The sequence below is a fragment of the Budorcas taxicolor genome, chromosome X, assembly GCF_023091745.1.
Source record: "Budorcas taxicolor isolate Tak-1 chromosome X, Takin1.1, whole genome shotgun sequence".
Lineage (NCBI taxonomy): Eukaryota > Metazoa > Chordata > Mammalia > Artiodactyla > Bovidae > Budorcas > Budorcas taxicolor.
In genome coordinates, this window is record NC_068935.1 from 107701209 (window position 1) to 107720077 (window position 18869).

The following is an 18869-nucleotide window of genomic DNA, read 5'->3' on the forward strand; positions in this document are numbered from 1 at the left end:
AAGGCTGTATATTGTCACCCTGCTTATTTAACTTATACGCAGAGTACATCATGGGAAATGCTGGGCTGGAAGAAGCACAAGCTGGAATCAAGATCGCCGGAAGAAATATCAATAACCTCAGATATGCAGATGACACCACCCTTATGGCAGAAAGTGAAGAGGAACTAAAGAGCCTCTCGATGAAAGTGAAAGAGGAGAGTGAAAAAGTTGGCTTAAAGCTCAACATTCAGAAAACGAAGATCATGGCATCTAGTCCCATCACTTCATGGGAAATCGATGGGGAAACAGTGGAAACTGTGTCAGACCTTATTTTGGGGGGCTCCAAAATCACTGCAGATGGTGGCTACAGTCATGAAATTAAAAGATGCTTACTCCTTAGAAGGAAAGTTATGACCAACCTAGAGAGCATATTGAAAAGCAGAGACATTACTTTGTCCACAATGGTCCGTCTAGTCAAGGCTATGGTTTTTCCAGTGGTCATGTATGGATGTGAGAGTTGGACTGTAAAGAAAGCTGAGTGCCAAAGAATTGATGCTTTTGAACTGTGGTGTTGGAGAAGACTCTTGAGAGTCCCTTGGACTGCAAGGAGATCCAACCAGTCCATTCTGAAGGAGATCAGCCCTGGGATTTCTTTGGAAGGAATGATGCTAAAGCTGAAACTCCAGTACTTTGGCCACCTCATGCGAAGAGTTGACTCATTGGAAAAGACTCTGATGCTGGGAGGGATTGGGGACACGAGGAGAAGGGGACGACAGAGGATGAGATGGCTGGATGGCATCACTGACTCAATGGATGTGAGTTTGAGTGAACTCCAGGAGTTGATGATGGACAGGGAGGCCTTGCGTACTTCAATTCATGGGGTCGCAAAGAGTTGGACATGACTAACTGACTGAACTGAACTGAAATATATATTTATCTCAGCATATATATATGCTGAGCATATATATATGAGTATCATAGAGCATAGATCATGCTGATATATGCATATATATATGCATATATATATGCATATATATATGCATATATATATGCATATATATATGCATATATATGCATATATATATGTATATATATGTCTAAACACACACACACATACTGTCTGGAGAGGCGCAATCCTTGGGATATTTCATATATTTCATAAATAAAAAAATCAAGGATTCTAAGCCAAAAACCAGTAAATTCAATAATAGTGAATTCAATAATTTCTCAGAAATTAAATTCCCTTACCGTAATTTCAATCCACTTCTTGTAATCTTCTGGTTCAAGTAGAAATTCTGGCAGTACATGAGAAATACAAGCTCCTTGAGCTCTAAAATAAAAAAAAAGAAAAAACAAATTATTATAGAATACTCACAATCCATCTATCACTTGCATGTGAACTTTAATGAAATTATTTCAATGTCATATAATTTATATATGTACTGAATTTATTTTTTAAATTTAAAACTTACATAATTTTAAAACTTCCCTTACCAATGAAATGTGCATATAATGTCTCCTTCAGAGAATTAATAATGAGAAATAACTTACTAAGTATCTATAACCATACACATACACATTTACATGCTAATGGGACATAGAGAGTTATATGACTTGGACCCTACTGTCAAGACCATTTTATTGTTTTATAATATTATAAAACTGAAAAATACTTGCAAAAAGTTTGAACACAATAAAACATTAATTAGATAGATCATTAGTTACCCTATGTTCATTGAATGCTTATCACCACATATGCCTTAATATATTAGAATAACATAAACCATCGCCTATTTTTCCAGAGTATATCCAAAAATTGCAGACTCTTTGATTATATAAACTTGTAGTACCTGAAATGGCAAATATCTACTTATATTATTTTATACATTTAAAAGAATATATATGTATATACTTTATCATATTTTATAGTATTTTTTCCACTGTCACATTTCTTGAAATACTTTTATCAAAAGTCTTCATATACATGTACAGTATTACAAGAACCACTTTATAGACCTCTAATATAATTATAGCAGGAGTGTTTCTCAGTGGGATTTTGGGTGTCACTAACTCATTTAGTGAGCAACGAACACTGCTTACTATAAGCATTTAACAGAGAATTTACCATTAGCATTTTACAGAGAATGCCAGATCTAGTATTTAACTCTATAAACACCCTCAGCAGCTTGCAGTCCTATAACTAGTGACAAGTGGGAAAAAGAAAAAGCAGAAAGATTATGCTGAAAGCTCAAACCTTGAAGATAACACAGATGAATGAAAAGAGGTAGGGCCTGTTTGTGGGAGGTGAGGCAGACAGCATGGTTCCAGAGTTTTCAAGTTTGCTGTGGCCCAGGGCCAGAAAAAGCTACTGGAAGAAATCACGCTACAAACATAAAGCTCCTTTGTTTGGAAAATAAATGTCATTTCTTCTCTTCTCATTTCCCGTCTGCATTTACATTATCCCTATGAATCTTCATTACACTGGAATTACCATAGGTTTAAATAAAATCTAATTATAATGGTACACCACTACCTAGAAGTAGCCACACTAAAGCCTATGTAAGAACTCAGTGAGGTGATGCCCCAATAACTTGAAATCCTAGAGGTAAAACAAAGACAACAACTCAGAGACTTATGAAGAAACTGTAATACTTCCTTGCATGCAAAGCCAAGACAGGATTTGAGGAGAAAATAGTCACTTCTATCAAATGCAACTGAAAGCCTAAGGAAAACTATCAGGGAACCACAGAACTGAGAGTTGCTTGAAGAGGGAGACCAGAGGGTATTCATTTGAATATTCCCCAGTGCTCACCAGAGAGTAGGCCCTCAGTAACAAATTGAGGCTGAAGAATGCATTTTTGCATTGTTAAAGGCAAGACAACAAGCCCCCAATGGAGCTGCCTATACTAAACCCCATGCCACCAAATCAAGACTGAATTAGTTTTGGCTCCCCCAGAAATGGAACTGTAAACCAGTCAATCAGGAATCACCTGATCAGCACTAGTTAGGTCACTTGCCTGACAGACCTGCCATCCCCTAAAGGAAAGTAAACTTGGAATAACTAATCTTTTTTTTTTTGCTATAAGGGCAGAAAATTTTTTCTTTCTTCCCTTCTAAATTTGTCAGCTTGTCTAACAATCAAATTGACATAGGACAGATTAACAGGGAACAAAACAAATTTAACTACATAACTGTGAAGTGAAGTGAAAGTCGCTCAGTTGTGTCTGACTCTTTGCAGCATCTCTTGCCCTGTATACCTCTTCAGAGCTCCTTTCTCTGTGCTAGACTTAATGCTGACTAGCTGATGAATTGCTGAAAGCCAGTAAGATCTTCCCAGGTGGCACTAGCGGTAAAGAACACACCTGCCAATGCAGGAGACACAGGTTTCATCCCTGGGTTGGGATGACTATAGAGTCCATGGAATTCTCCACGCCAGAAGTGGAGTGGGTAGCCTTTCCCTTCTCCAGGGGATCTTCCCAACCCAGGGACTGAATCCAGGTCTCCAGCATTGCAGGCAGATTCTTTACCAGCTGAGCCACAAGGGAAACCCTTATGGGAGCCCCACAAAGACATGAAGACTCAAAGGTAGTCAGGCAGTTAAGGCTTACATACCATCCTGAGCTAAGGAGAAGGAGGTAGGAATCTGGGGCTTCAAGGAGGAGGAAAAAAATTCACAGGAAGATAGGACGTATAAATGTTGGTAAACAAGCCTGTGCCATGCCATGCCATGCAAATCAGTCTTTCTGATGTAAAAAGTGGTTGCTAGTAATAGCTCCCTTCCTGGTACAGGCCCCCCACCTAAATTCTTTTAGGCAGTTAAGGGAGAGGTAGAAAGCTTTTCATGAGTCTGCTGGTTCTCAACTGCCATCTGCTCAAAACAGTTCCCATACCAAAGTGGGACATTTGGGGATGACTTATTATGTTCCCTCTCACTGCCTCAGTTTAACTTCCTGTTCTTGCCCCCTTCTGCCTATAAACATCTCTTGCCCTGTATACCTCTTCAGAGCTCTTTATCTGTGCTAGACTGAATGCTGACTAGCTGATGAATTGCTGAAAGCCAGTAAGATCTTCCCAGGTGGCACTAGTGGTAAAAAACACACCTGCCAATGCAGGAGACACAGCTTTGATTCCTGGGTTGGGATGATACCCTGGAGGAGGGCATGGCAACCCACTCCAATATTCTTGCCTGGAGAAGCCCATGGACAAAGGAGCCTGGTAGGCTATGGTTCATAGGGTCACAAAGAGTCAGACAAGATTGACGTGACTTAGCATAGCAGTAAGGACTTTAAAATTTACTCAGCTGAATTGTGTTGTTGCTTTATTTTTTTAATATAGAAATATTTATTTAGTAAAGTATGATCCATACATTGTTCTTCTTTTTAAATTTTACTTTATTTTTAATTGGAGGATAATTACTTTACAATATTGTGATGGTTTTTGCCATACATCAACAGGAGTCAGCCATAGGTGTACACATGCCCCCTCTCTCTTAAACCTCCCTGCCACCTCCCTCCCCATCCCACCCCTCTAGGTTGTGACAGGGCAGTGATTTTGGGTTCCCTGTGCCATACAGCAAATTCCCACTGGCTACTCTGTTCTTTAACGGCACTTTATAGAGGCTGTTATGAAGTGAGGGGTAATAGAATAAGCCACGCTAAAATATGCCTCTTTTGCATAGTGATTATTTGGAAAAACTGCAGACAGGAGAAAATCTGAAAACAGAAGAAAGTTCTCCATTTGTAAGGGAAATCTACATTTATAAACAAAATTTACATTAGAAAGAGGGACTGTACCAGGAAGAGAGCTATTACCAGGGATAACTTTCTCACCCATGAGACCCATGTGCATGGCAGAGTAAGCTTTCTTTATCAAACATTGCCTCCTCTCATCTTCCAGTAAATCCCACCCACCCCCACCTCTCTGCCTTACCCTTTGAAGCCCTAGACCCTTAAACACCTTAGGTCAGGACTGCATACAAATTTCAATATTCTGGCTGCCTTCTGAGTTATATCTTTGTGAGGCTACCATACTACTTACATACATAATTAAACCTGGGATTTTTTCCTCATGTTAATCTTTTATTCTTGAAGTTCAGCCAAAAACTTAGAGGGGTAAAGGGATAATTAGTTTTCCTCCTCTGTATGAGTCTCATTTCATTCTTTGCATTTTTAATATATCTCAAGGCCTAATTTCATCAATTGATAAGACAATATTTACAATTATCTTTTGCCAACAGATTTTATGTGTGGTCAGTAGTTTTATAGGATTGACGCTCCACTGATTTGATTACATTTTACATTTGATTACATTTATGCAACGTTTTCTATGTGAATCTTCTGGGTTTACACTGAGTAGAACAAAACAAAATTAATTGAAATGACTTATTAAAATTTAAACTTAATCTGTAAAATTATACTTTCTCATTTACCACATAAAACATATAATTTTACTTGTACAAAAGTTCTTACTTGCTGACATCAAATTTACATGGGGAAGCTAATAACATTTATGATTATTCTGAACTTCAATACATTTATTTCCATAATGAAAGATATACATATATCTTGGATTAATGGCCCAATTTTCTTACCCATACTGTCATTCTCTAAATGTTGAAGAATTTTATCACAGCCAACATATACTGACAGGCATGCATTTGCTGATAAAAGAACAATAAATTTGAATACCTTGGCTTTAATGCCAAAATTATTCTTCCATACCTGCATCTTCATACCATAAAATGTCAAAACAGAAACTACTCATGTTAATGTTAACCCTACTGGGAGCTGTGCCAAAAACAATGCTCCAAGAATAACATGATGATCACAAGGGCATAGAGTTTAATGATGCTATCAGAAAACTTTGATTTTTATAATGCACAAGCAATAAGGATTTATTTAAATATCCAGACTTCTGTTTTTGTTCACATTTAACATTCCATTAGATTTTAAAAGCAAAACTAAACTTCTAAAATAATGGCATTATGATTTTTTTGCCTTATTGAATTAGAGCATTTTTATTGAATGAGTCATCAAGGACCAAGTGTAGGAAGTGGTAAAATTTAAAGACAAGTCATGTGTTTTCTGTTTTAAACTCATAAAAATTTAAATAAAGTTCCCATTTTACCTAATAAAGACACACTTGAACAACCTTACAGACTGGAAGAAAATATTTGCAAATGATGTGACAAACAAAAACTTAATTTCAAAATATACAAATAACTCCTACAACTCAATAAAACAACACTAAAAAATAAAAATAAAAAAACCTCAATTGAAAAATGGGCAGAAGACCTAAATAGACAATTCTTCAGAGAAGACATCCAGATGGCCAATAGACACCTGAAAAGATGCTCATCATCGCTAATTATTAGAGAATTAGAGAAATGCAAATCAAAACTACAATGAGATATCACCCCATACCAGTCAGAATGGACATCATTTAAAAGTCTATAAATAATAAATGCTGGAGAGGGAGTGGGGAATAGGGAACCCTCCTACATTCATGGTGGGAATGTAAATTGGTGATCCCACTATGGAAAACAGCTCTTTAAAAAAGTAAAACTAAAGTTGCCATATGATCCAGCAATCCTAGTCCTGGGTCTATTCCTGAAAGTGAAAGTGAAAGTCACTCAGTCATGTCAGACTCTTTGTGACCCCATGAACTGTAGTCCATGGAATTCTCCATGCCAGGATACTGGAGTGGGTAGCCTTTCCCTTCTCCAGGGGATCTTCCCAACCCAGGGATCGAACCCAGGTCTCCCACATTGCCACAAGAGAAGCCCAAGAATACTGGAGTGGTAGTCTATCCTTTCCCCAGGGGATCTTCCTGACCCAGGAATCGAATCCAGGTCTTTTGCATTATAGGCAGATTCTTTACCAACTGAGCTATGAGGGAAGCCTAAACCTAGACAAAACTAAATTTAAAAAAGTACAAGGGCCCCAGTGTTCATTGTAGCACTACTTACAATAGCCAAAACATGGGAACAACCTAAATGTTCATTAAAAGATGAATCAACAAAACATGGAAAAAAATATATATATATATTTACACAATGGAATATTAGTCAGGCATAAAAAGAATGAAAGTGAAAGTCGTTTAGTCATGCCCGGCTCTTTGTGACCCCATGGACTTAATCCATGGAATTCTCCAGGCCAGAATACTGGAGTGGATAGTCTTTCCCTTTTCCAGATCTTTCCCTTTCCAGGTTGGGATCTTCCCAACCCAGGGATTGAACCCAGGTCTCTCACATTGCAGGCAGATTCTTTACCAGCTGAGCCACAAAGGAAGCCCAAGAATATTGGAGTAGGTAGCCTATCCCTTCTCCAGCAGATCATCTAGACCCAGGAATCGAACCAGGGTCTCTTTCATTGCAGGCGGATTCTCTACCAACTGAGCAATGAGGGAAGCCCTAAAAAGAATGAAATAATGTCCTTTGCAGCATACATGAGTGGAAATAGAGATAATCATCCTATTATCGTTACTAGTGAAGTAAGTGAGAAAGAGAAAGACAAATACAATGAACATATTTATGAAACAGAAACAGACTCATAGACATAGAGAATAAACTTGTGTTTTCCAAAGCAGGGATAGGGAGGGAAGGATTGGGAGTTTGAGATTAGTAGATAAAAACTATTATATACACAATGGATAAGCAACAAGGTTCTACTATACATTACAGGGAACTATGTTCAATATCCTGTGATAAACCATAATGGAAAAGAATATGGAATATACATATATATGCATATATATATATGAGTCACTTTGCTGTATAGGAGAAATTAACGTAGCACTGTAAATCAACTATACTTCAATAACATTTTAAAAATTTAAAAAAACACAGACATCTTTGACAAATACTTGTTTTCTAACATTCTTTTTTTAAAGATTTTTTAAATAGTCCCCCTATAACTGTTTATTAGAATGTGAATTTATTCCAAATCAATAACTTTAAAAAAAATCAAGTTACAGAGCATGCATAAAATACAGAGTAGTGATTTACAAGGAGATAGTAGTATCTTCATAACCAATACACCAAAATAATAAAATGGCTACAGAGGAAAACTAAATTGACAGCAATGCCTTTCGTGCGCCCCTCATGTCATGAGCACCGCAAAAGACAGAAGATTAACTATGAAACATAGCAATCTAGGCAAGTCCACACACATGTATATTTTGGGGATATTCCACCATCCTGAATAGTATCAATTTACTTGACACAACTTTCAGACACTTCAGAGTTAAGTGCTTAATATTATCCACAAAAAATGAAACTAAATATTAGTGTGCACATTTCAGAATGAGAAATGAGCTGCTCCATTGATTTCAATAATGTAGTGGAAGAAAACTTTCAGGTTTGTACAATGCCTAAATGCACTCTATTTAAACTCAAAGTACTATTTCATCTTACATACTAAAAGAATACATGCCTTTAAGCGGTACCACTTGAGCAGAAATTAACCTCTCTTGTATTCTTTAGACATACTGAAACCAGATATTTAACTGGACTACATTCCATAATATACTACAAAACTCAAGAATCAGCATTGTTAAAATAATTGTCCATGCCTGCTGGTGGCTATTGTGGTAAAACTAGGTTGCATTTACTGGAAGGTTTTAAGACAAAATTAACACTTTGCCTTCGGATACTAGGAGCATTAAACTAGTTATTGCCTGAGCAATAAAATGCCACATTATATACTGCTGGGAAATTAGATAAGTTAAATGACTTGGGCTGCCTGATTACTGTAACAGAGGCATCTCAGATGGAATTCCACGAGTCTCTCCAGTTCCCAGCTACTACTGAAATCATCACAGTCTTTTGTGTTGATTAAGATAATTCTTCTCCAGAAAAAAGTGTTTGCCCCTCTATAATCACTTTGATGTTTACAAAAATTAAAAAACAAAATTTACTAAACTACATAAACCTATTAAGGCACTTTAGAAATTGAGTTCCAGAATTATGGAAAATTTATATGCTCTCAAAATTCTGCTATGTTTATAGAGCAATTCTTAGATTTATGGAAATATACTCTGCACTGAGAGGAGAGTATGTTAATTATAAGCTGCTCTGTGGCAAAATGATAGCTTATTTCTACAGTCTTCTTAATTTGATTTAATCAAGACCAATAGGTCTGAACTTCAAGGGATCAAGTTCTATTATGTCCTACAGTGACAGCTTCCATGAAGAAAAGTAAACAATAATTGAGGAATTCAAACATTCAGCTTATTAAACTAAGGCTAGTGAAGCCATAGCATGAAAAAAAGCTGCAGTCATTTGGAACAAATGGGTGTTTTTATAAAGCTAAAATCAAAAGACTTAAGACATGGAAAAATTCATAAGTATGAGGAAGTAATAAACAGAAAAATGACCACAAGAAGTACAAATATATTTAAATCTCAGACCTGGCAATTGGAATATACACAGCCTTCTAGGGGAGAAGAGAAACGCCTTATGTGTTCTGACAGCACTGCACCTTTGGCTTGTTTTCAGTGGTTGGTGGAACATGAATAGGAACCACATTGTTGCCTGGAGACATGTCATTTTCACGTCTGTCTGACATTTGCTTCTGAGAAACAGTGCGGTATATCTCTGTCAAGATTGTCTGAAAACCAGCTTCCACATTTGTAGGGTCTAGAGCAGATGTCTCAATGAATGACAAACCATTTTCTTCCGCAAAAGCTCTTGCTTCATCTGCAGGAACTGCCCTGAGATGGTGCAAATCACTCTTATTGCCCACAAGCATGATAATATCAGCGTGATCTCTCAGTTCTTTTAGCCATCAGTCTACATTTTCATATGTGAGGTGTTTAGCAATGTCATAAACCAATAAGGCACCTACAGCTCCACAATAGTATGCTGATGCTGTACCGTGGTATCGTTCTTGCCCTGGCAAGTCCCGTATCTGTACCTTTATTGTTTTCCCATCAACCTGGATGCTTCTTGTTGCAAACTCTACTCCAATGGTGCTCTTGCTTTCAAGATTAAACTCATTTTGAGCAAATTGAGACAGGAGATTACTCTTTCCAACACCAGAATCTCCAATAAGGACAGCTTTGAGGAGGTAGTTGTAGTCGTCATCGTGGGTACCCACTGTGCAGCCTAGAAGTGAAGGGATGGAAGCAGCAGTGGTGCCGGTGGGACCACTGGGGGGCGTCACTGCAGGCAACCCTAGCACTGAGTTTCAGCTGCCAGACCCAGTAAAGAACCCCTCAAAGATTTTTTTTTTTGGATGTGCACCATTTTTTTGATGTGCACTTGTGTACCAAGTCCTTACTGAATTTGTTACTGCTTTATGTCTTTTGGTTCTTAGGTCCCCAACCAGGGATTGAGCAAGCACACCCTTGCACTGGAAAGCAAAGTCTTAACCACTGGACTGCCAGGGAAGTCCCTTCTAGCATTCTTATATCAATAAAACATTTATTTCTAATAGATGAAGAGATTCTTAAAATATTCTATTTCCTGAAATATCACAAGAGTCAGTTTTTGGTATGTCATGAATGGTTACCATACTGGAATAATTTAAGAAAACATTTCAGCATATCAAAGCCATAGATCATAATTTATTTAAAATAATAATAAAAATCTACTATGGGTCATCTAATATATATTTTATTATTTCTAATACTTTAAAAAATTATTTATTTGGCTCTACCAGGTTTAAGTTCTGGCATGTGAACTCTTAGTTGCCATATGTAGGATCTAGTTTCATGACCAGGAATCGAACCCTGGCCCCCTGCATTGGGAGCGTGGAGTCTTAGCACTGAACCACCAGGGAAGTCTCTATTTCTAATACTTTTCATCAACCAAAGAAATTTAGTAATTATCATCATCAATTTTATAGATACTGAAATTGGGTCTTAAACACATTAAGTATTAATAACTTATGCAAAGCCACAGAAGTACAAAAAATTTACAATTTAAACTTTCATCTGTTTGATTCAAAAGTCATATGCTTTTAATCTTGCCGGGAGCCAGCGTGAGGAATCCCACCCGTGACAAGGTCATGCGGCAGAGATCTGATGTGCAAGGTCGAGTCAGATCTCAGGTTTTCCCCCTGGCATTTCCTGAGCATGTACCCCCCAAAATAAGAATCTGCCTGCTCTTCCACTCTTCTGACATTCTCTGGAAAAAGTCAATTCAGGGCTTTAGTCTTCTGCATTTGAAAGAGTGTTTCAATCCAAAAACCCCTCTGATGGCTTTCTAGCCTGCCTGCAGGACTCGTACAGCTGCGCGTGTGATGGTTTGAGGCCTCCTGACCACAGGAGGCACAGGAAGCTTAAAACATCCTGGGAATGTAGGGGCTTCCGAGGAGTCAAAATCTTTAGAATAGGACTGATTAAAGGTTTCATTTGTTGAGTCAATGCTGGCTGCCAAATTTTCATATCCTTTATTTTTAGATATAGTTGGTATATAGAAAAACAAATAGTAGACCTGGTATTAGCAACATTAGATCTTTGAGTTAAGTACCTTCTTTGTTATAACCCACTGCACCTTTGTTCTGTAGAGATGTAACTTTAGTGCTTTAAGGAGATGCAGATTAAAGAAAAACACTTCATGTCAATGTATGGCAAAACCAATACAGTAAAGTAAAATAAAGTAAAAATAAAAATTTAAAAAAATAAAAAATAAAAAAAAAAAAAGAAAAACACTTCAGGGGAAACGAGATTAACATTCATTAAGAAAGAGAGCCAAAAAGTGTTAGCAAGCCTCTGGGCCAGAAGATAATGTCAATCACCTGAGACCTTTTGTATACAAAAAGATATACAGAAAGGGTCAGGACTACAGCTGCCCCTGCGTGACTCTGTATCTTCCATTATGTAAAATTTAGGGTATATAAACACCTTTTGAACAATAAAGTTGGAGGGGGTTTTTGCACAAACCTGGCCTCCCCTTGTCAATTTATTCTCTTGCTCCCTCCCTCTCCTTTTCAGGCTGATCCCTTGGAACGTGGAGGCTCACCGAATCTACTTACTTGCCCGGGCTTCTGAGACCCACGCGAGAGGGAGCCCAAGGCGGGGCACCCTCCGATATTCAAGTGGGCGCCTGTGGCCCAACGTAGACAGTGCAAGTTCCTTGTCTGGAACTTTATTGGTTTTCCACGTAAGCCAAATTAATCAGCCTCTTTTCTCCACTTAATTTTCCTACTATACTATTTCTTCCTAATCTAATCTTATGTTAATAAATAAATAAGTTTTTCCCTCGCCAACACCGTCCCCACTTCGAATTCCCTGGATCCACCGGGGCTGGACCCCGGCATAATCTACTTCAGTGTACTGTTCCAGAATTGCTTCTTTATGCTGTTGCTCAGAAATACTGATATAAATTTTTAAAGAGAAAAGAAGTGAAATCACAAATGAAATTAAATTTACTTATGAAGGGTAAAGTGTTAGTTTTTCTAAGTATATTTTTTTAGTATATGAACAATTTATTTTAAAAATCAATGAGTCCAACAGACTGGGAATGGTTCTGAAAACAATGGTATCTCATTGCAAGTGAGGTTTATGAAGATTTTTTAACAGCATGGGGAAAAGTTTAAGTTTAAAAAAAGCAGGATTACAATATGTTTGGAAGATGGGGCAGAGCACGGGGGCTTCCTTGGTGGCTCAGTGGTAACAAATCCACCTGCCAATGCAGGAGACACAGGTTCGATCCCTGGTCTGGGAATATTCCACATACCTCAGAGCAACTAAGCCCATGTTTCACAACTATTGAGTCTATACTCCAGAGCTTGGGAACCACAACTACCCAGCTCATGCACTGCAACAACTGAAGCCCATAAGCTCTAGAGCTCATACTCTGCAACAAAAGAAGCCACCTCAGTGAGAAGTCCACACACTGCAACTAGAGAGAAGCCCTCTGCAGAGAAGCCCATGCAGCAATGAAGACCCAATATAGCCACAAATAAATAAATAAAAATTAAAAAAAATACATTTGGAAGGAAATTGCAACTAAGAAATAAATCCCATAAACTTGACTTGCAGGAAATACAGTAAAATGTTAACCAAAGTTAAAAAATAGTCAATGAAATTAGAAAGTAACAATTATAGTAGTTTTATTTTATGTGATATCCTACTTTACAGTTTCAATGTAGGATACCTGATGTTTATATTCTGCTTTTATATTTTTATATTATAGAAATTATAAATAAAAAAGCTTATTTTTTCAATGAAAATCACATTACAAAAATGATTACTGAATATAAACAAATGAAAGTATATCAAAGGATATTAGGCACTGTATTAGTCAACTCAGGCTATCATAACAGAATACCACAGGCTGGGTCTCTTGCATAACAGAAATTCATTTTCTCACAATTCTAGAGGCAAGAATTTCAAGAATAAGCAAGGTGCCAACCAATTCTGTTTCTGGTGAGACACTTCTTCCTTAGGAGACAGCTTCGGGTCCCACCTTTATGACACCATTAACTATAATTACATCAAAAAGGCCCTATCTCCAAACACAGTCACATTGAGGGTTAGGGTTTCAACAAGTGTGAACTTTGGGGAGACCTAATTCATTCCATAACAGACACAAAAGACCTTAAGCATATTATTTCAAATATAGAAATATAAATTTATTATAAAACATAACACTCACTTACATGATATTTAAAAAAAAATAGAAGACATACTATATTATTGTGGTCTGAAGTATGTGCTTCCAAAAGTCATATGTTAAAACCCTAACCCTCAGTGTTTCAGAATGTTGACTGCATTGGGAGTTAAGGCCTTTAAAGAGGTAATTAAGGTAAAAGGAAGCCCTCAGACTGGGCCCTAATACGATCTGACTGGTGTCCTGGAGTTAGACACACAAAGAGACACCAGGGACTTATGCACACAGAGAAAAGACCATGTGGATATAGAGAGGAGTCTGTCTGAAAGCCAAGCCAGAGGCCTCAGAAGAGAATCAATTTGCAGACACCTTGATCTTGTACTTCAAGGTTCCAAAACAGTGAGAAAACAAACTTCTATTGTTAAAGGCTTCTAGTCTGTGGTATTTTGTTATGACTTCTCTAGCAGACTAACAGATATTATGGAATAAAAGCCTTAAAAGTTATTTTTAAGACTTTATGGTTTAACATTATACACAGTGTTCAATGTACAGCAGTCATAGTATTATATATCCTACCTTTCTCCAACTTGACCCTTTCTTACTGGTTATACTTCTTTTAGAATGCAAACTCATTACCTTTTCTCCTTTTGGTCCTAATTTTTATATTTCACAAAAGTTTCCATACCATTTTATGACTGTCCTGAGATCCAATTTCAAGGTTTTATTCCTTTCACTACATAAGTTCAAAAAGCAAATCTCTGTGAGAGACAATGTTAATAAATAAATATTTAAGGAACTTTGGATCCATTCCATGTTATCAATGACCCTGGGTGTTAGAGATGCCAGATGAATCAGAGATGCTTCCTGTCCTCAGCATGCTTACATATTAATGGGATACACAGATTCATGAGTAAGTCAGTGGTGTTCAAAGTAATTTATACAGTTACACACAAATGTGCTGTTTTCCTTAACTGACAGCATCTTTCTCATTCTGCCACCCAGACTGGTTGTAGAGGCACAGGGTGGAATGCAGTCTTGGATCTTCATATATCTTAGTCTCTTCTACCCTGAACAGTCTCTTTATAGCAACTCTGTTCTTTGGGATAAACAGTCAAAATTTCAGACCTTCTCATCCCCTCAACAAGATGGCATCTTGGAAGAGCAAATAAAGCTTCATTTCAGGTTGCCTCACTTTCGTGAGTTTCTTCTAAAGCTATGTATATAATTTTTGTAATTTGAATTTGATATTATTTTATAAAGGAAGGATCTCCACACTGTGTAAGGCCTCTCAGAATGTGGCTCAGCCCTGAAGTGGGCTTCCATGAAGTAGGGGAGAGGGACTCTTATACCTGCATGCATGTGGCATTACTTTTCTGGATCCTCAGTCTCTTTGGCAATGACCTCTCCCTCTCCACCTGGAACCTAGTTGACATGTGGCCATCTGCTGCTGAGGTCTGAGATGGGGATCTTGAACCTCTCCTCTTAGTCCCACCCAGAACCAACAGGGTCTCTCATAACTGCCCCAGTCACTTCCCAGTCGTCACATATTTTTCATTAATACTGTGGCTGCAGAAACAGCCATCTCCTGCTCTTCTGCCTGTTCAGTGGAGTCCCTCTGATTCAGTTAGCCTCCATAACAGATTGCCTGGGTTTTAACTCAGTCACCTTCAGTGACTTTGAAATTCCTATATCCCTTTCAAGCGACAAGAAACTTAAGCCAGTTTTGGTTACTGACATGATAGTGAGAGCCTAAGACACAAAGAAAAAATATTTTGTCCAGTACCATCTAATTTTTAATACTATAGTATTGCTAGGGACTGAAAAATTCTGATCTGGAAATTAAAAAAAAAATGAACACCAAATCTTTCATTTGCATTCCTATTGTAAGTTTTCTCTTCTTACCCTCCACCCCCATCTCTGCCAAAGAAGCTGAATGAACATCTCTGGCCAACTATGGAGTAGATTCCATATACAAAGTAGCAACATATAGAAATACAATATTATATTTCAAAATATATTATTTACTTCATAAAGCCCATAAACAGTTACAAGTAACAAATGGTAACTTAGTGGTAGTTAGTAATTTAGTGGTTACAGGGGCATAGAGGTTTGAGTAGTAACACTGCCTATGGATGGGGAGAGTTCCAGTGGACCAAGATACTTCAAATATAGGCAGAGGAAGTGTTACAAATTCACCAACATTCCCCTGAGACTTTTAATGAAAGCCACTTGCCATTTAATCTTTGGAGAGGAACATAGACATTATGCTGACAAGTATTTTTCTGGTATTTTCTATTAGTCATTTACGGAACCTTTCATATGCTTACCTTTTTAAATATTAAAACACTTTAATATGCAGACTAAAAGTTTACAGTATCCAGAATATGAGATTATACTAACAGTAATCTGAGGAATACATTTATTGACTTCATCCTTTTTTTAGTTCAACAGATTTCTATAGTTGCCTTACATGAAGATTCTCAAGATAAAGTCATAGATCAGAAGTATCAGTATCATTTGGAAACTTGTTATAAATGCAAATTAGTATCATAAACTCTGTGAGAAAGAGTCAGTAACCTGCTTAACACACTATGTCAATGATTTGGATGCATGATAAAGTTTGAGAATGATTGCCTTAGATTATAAATTCAATAGTCTATGACTTATCTAAGGTATATATTACAGGGTTTCATATATATATATATATATATATATATATATATATATATATATATATAATAGAAACAAGAAATATTTTACAAAAGGACAAATAATATCAAAGTCTGTTTATCTATCTACCCACCCATCTACTTACTTATCTATCTATCCACGCCATAATTACATTTTTAAATTAGTGTACCCATTCTCTTACCTGAGAAAGTCAAGAAGTAAAGAATGTTGCCAATGAAGCTGAATCACCCTTTCAGGGTAATCCACAGGTAAAGACTGACTTGAATTAATTCCAGGTGGCATTTTTCCACATAGGTGGATCAGCACATCATAAATGGTCTTATTATATTTGGAAAAGTCATTCTGTCTGGAAAATTTTTTGGCTGATTGGGCTGATGAGTACACTTGTATTTTATATACATCCCTATGGGAAAATAATATTAAAATTAAAAACATCTTAAAATGTTATAAAAAACCATTCTCAATGACTAAATACAGTTCTATTTAAAATCAAATGAGAAATTACACAATTCACTTCATTTATCTATTTTTTGTGAGTAAAAATTAGATTTTCTTAATAACCCCAGAGATTTCCAGTAACTTGCTTTAAGCACACATCATTATCTAATGGTGATGCTGTCAAATGTTAAGGGCTTTGGAAAAACAGAATAAAGGTTAAATTCTAGACCCACTACCTAAATTGTGTGAGTAAAATCCACTCCAGTACTCTTGCCTGGAAATTCCCATGGATGGAGGAGCCTGGTAGGCTGCAAGTCCATGGGCTCGCTAGGAGCTAGACATGACTGAGCAACCTCACTTTCACTTTTCACTTTCATGCATTGGAGAAGGAAATGGCAACCCACTCCAGTATTCTTGCCCGGAGAATCCCTGGGACAGGGGAGACTGGTTGGCTGCTGTCTATGGGGTTGCACAGAGTTGGACATGACTGAAGTGACTTAGCAGCAGCAGCAGCAGCAATGAGTTATTTAAACTTATTTAACTCAATTTTGTGGGCTTCCCTCATAGCTCAGTTGGTAAAGAATCCACCTGCAATGCAGGAGACCCTGGTTCGATTCCTGGGTCAAGAAGATTCCCTGGAGAAGGGATACGCTACCCAAGTAGCCTACTCTAGTATTCTTGGGCTTCCCTTGTGGCTCAGCTGGTAAAGAATCCACGTGCAATGAGGGAGACCTGGGTTCGATCCCTGGGTTGGAAAGATCCCCTGGAGAGGGGAAAGGCTATCACTCCAGTATTTTGGCCTGGAGAATTCCATGGATATGGTCCATGGGGTCACAAAGAATCGGCCACAAATGAGTGACTTTCACTTTCAACTCAATTTTGTACAGTATAAATTGAAGACAGTAATGCCTATAAAAATTTGTAAGACATTTCAAACATTTATCAAACACACACACACACACACACATATACACACACACAAAGACACATTTATATATATTTGCTCAATATTGATACTTTAATACTTAGAAGGGCACATCCTGTACACTGGCCACATGAGTGGGGATCCTCATCTTAAAGATAAAGTCCAGAGAGCTATTGTTTCCATATATTTTTCTGCTCTTTAAGTAAGACAATACAATCTCTATTTCCTGATACCTCCCATACCAAGTTGTGGTTTTTCTGCTCTTTATGTAAGATAATATAATCTCTATTTCCTGATACCTCACATACCAAGTTGTGATGCATGTTAATTTTCAAATGGAGTTAAAAAAAAAATCCAACCAGTTCTTGCTACCTACAGTTTATGAAATATCTAATACTATTCTGTGTATTTGGTTACTAGCAATGAGAATCATAAATGAATCACTAGCTTAGACTGACAAAAGAAAGTCCCCACGGGGCCATTTTGAATGGCAGTTCTCTAGTTTAGTAGTTAGTAGGACTATACAGCAAATTCAAAAGAAACTACAAGTTTTAAGAGTTTCAGTATCTTTCCTCAAAGCCTTGCTCTGACACTTATTCTGTGACTTCATGAAAGTTATTTGACCTTTCTCTCCTCAACCTTCTGAAAAGTAAGGTACATAATAAACCTAGTATATCCTGAAATCACCAACAAATCAAATACTTTATGGAGAAAATTAGCACCATCATAGGCCTTAAAATATTTCTATGAAAAAGATGAATGATAGACCAAAATAGAATTAAAACAAATCAATGAACAAATAAAAAAGGGGGAAAAACAACAAAGTCAAATGGAAAGAAATAATAAATAATAAGTAGGCACACAGAGGTCCCATTTATAATAGTTGTAAGACACAGATTTTAAATTCAGTGCATGTACTAAGTTTAAAAATGAGAATCTTGTCACTGAACTATAAATTATATTAAAAAATGACTAAATGGAAAATTTACAGATAAGCAAATCCAGTAAGTAAAATTAAGAGAGCAATGGATGAGTTTAACAGTAGGTTAAGTCAAGTGAAAAGCAAACTAATGAACTGAAATACAGGCCATAGGAAAGTACCATACTGCAATACAGAATAACAAAAGGATGGGAAATATAGGAGACTGAGCAAAGAAGAGGAGCCCAAGAGAATGCAGCAGTCACATAACGTGAAAGGATACAGGATGAGAACTTTCAATACCGACAATAAAAAAAAAATCAAACTACAGATGAAAGAATCACTATGAATTCCAATAA

The 18869-nt window shown here is 37.1% G+C and overlaps 1 protein-coding gene across 1 annotated transcript in view; it reads right to left on the reverse strand.

Moving 5' to 3' along the window:
- CFAP47 (cilia and flagella associated protein 47) overlaps nt 1-18869 on the reverse strand; it is a 502957-nt gene that overhangs the window by 305637 nt on the left and 178451 nt on the right. Inside the window, exons 30-31 of the mRNA XM_052662737.1 lie at nt 16410-16631; nt 1228-1309 (exon numbers count right to left, since the gene is read on the reverse strand). Coding sequence (XP_052518697.1) covers nt 1228-1309; nt 16410-16631 — 304 coding nt within the window. The remainder of the gene's footprint in view (nt 1-1227; nt 1310-16409; nt 16632-18869) is intronic.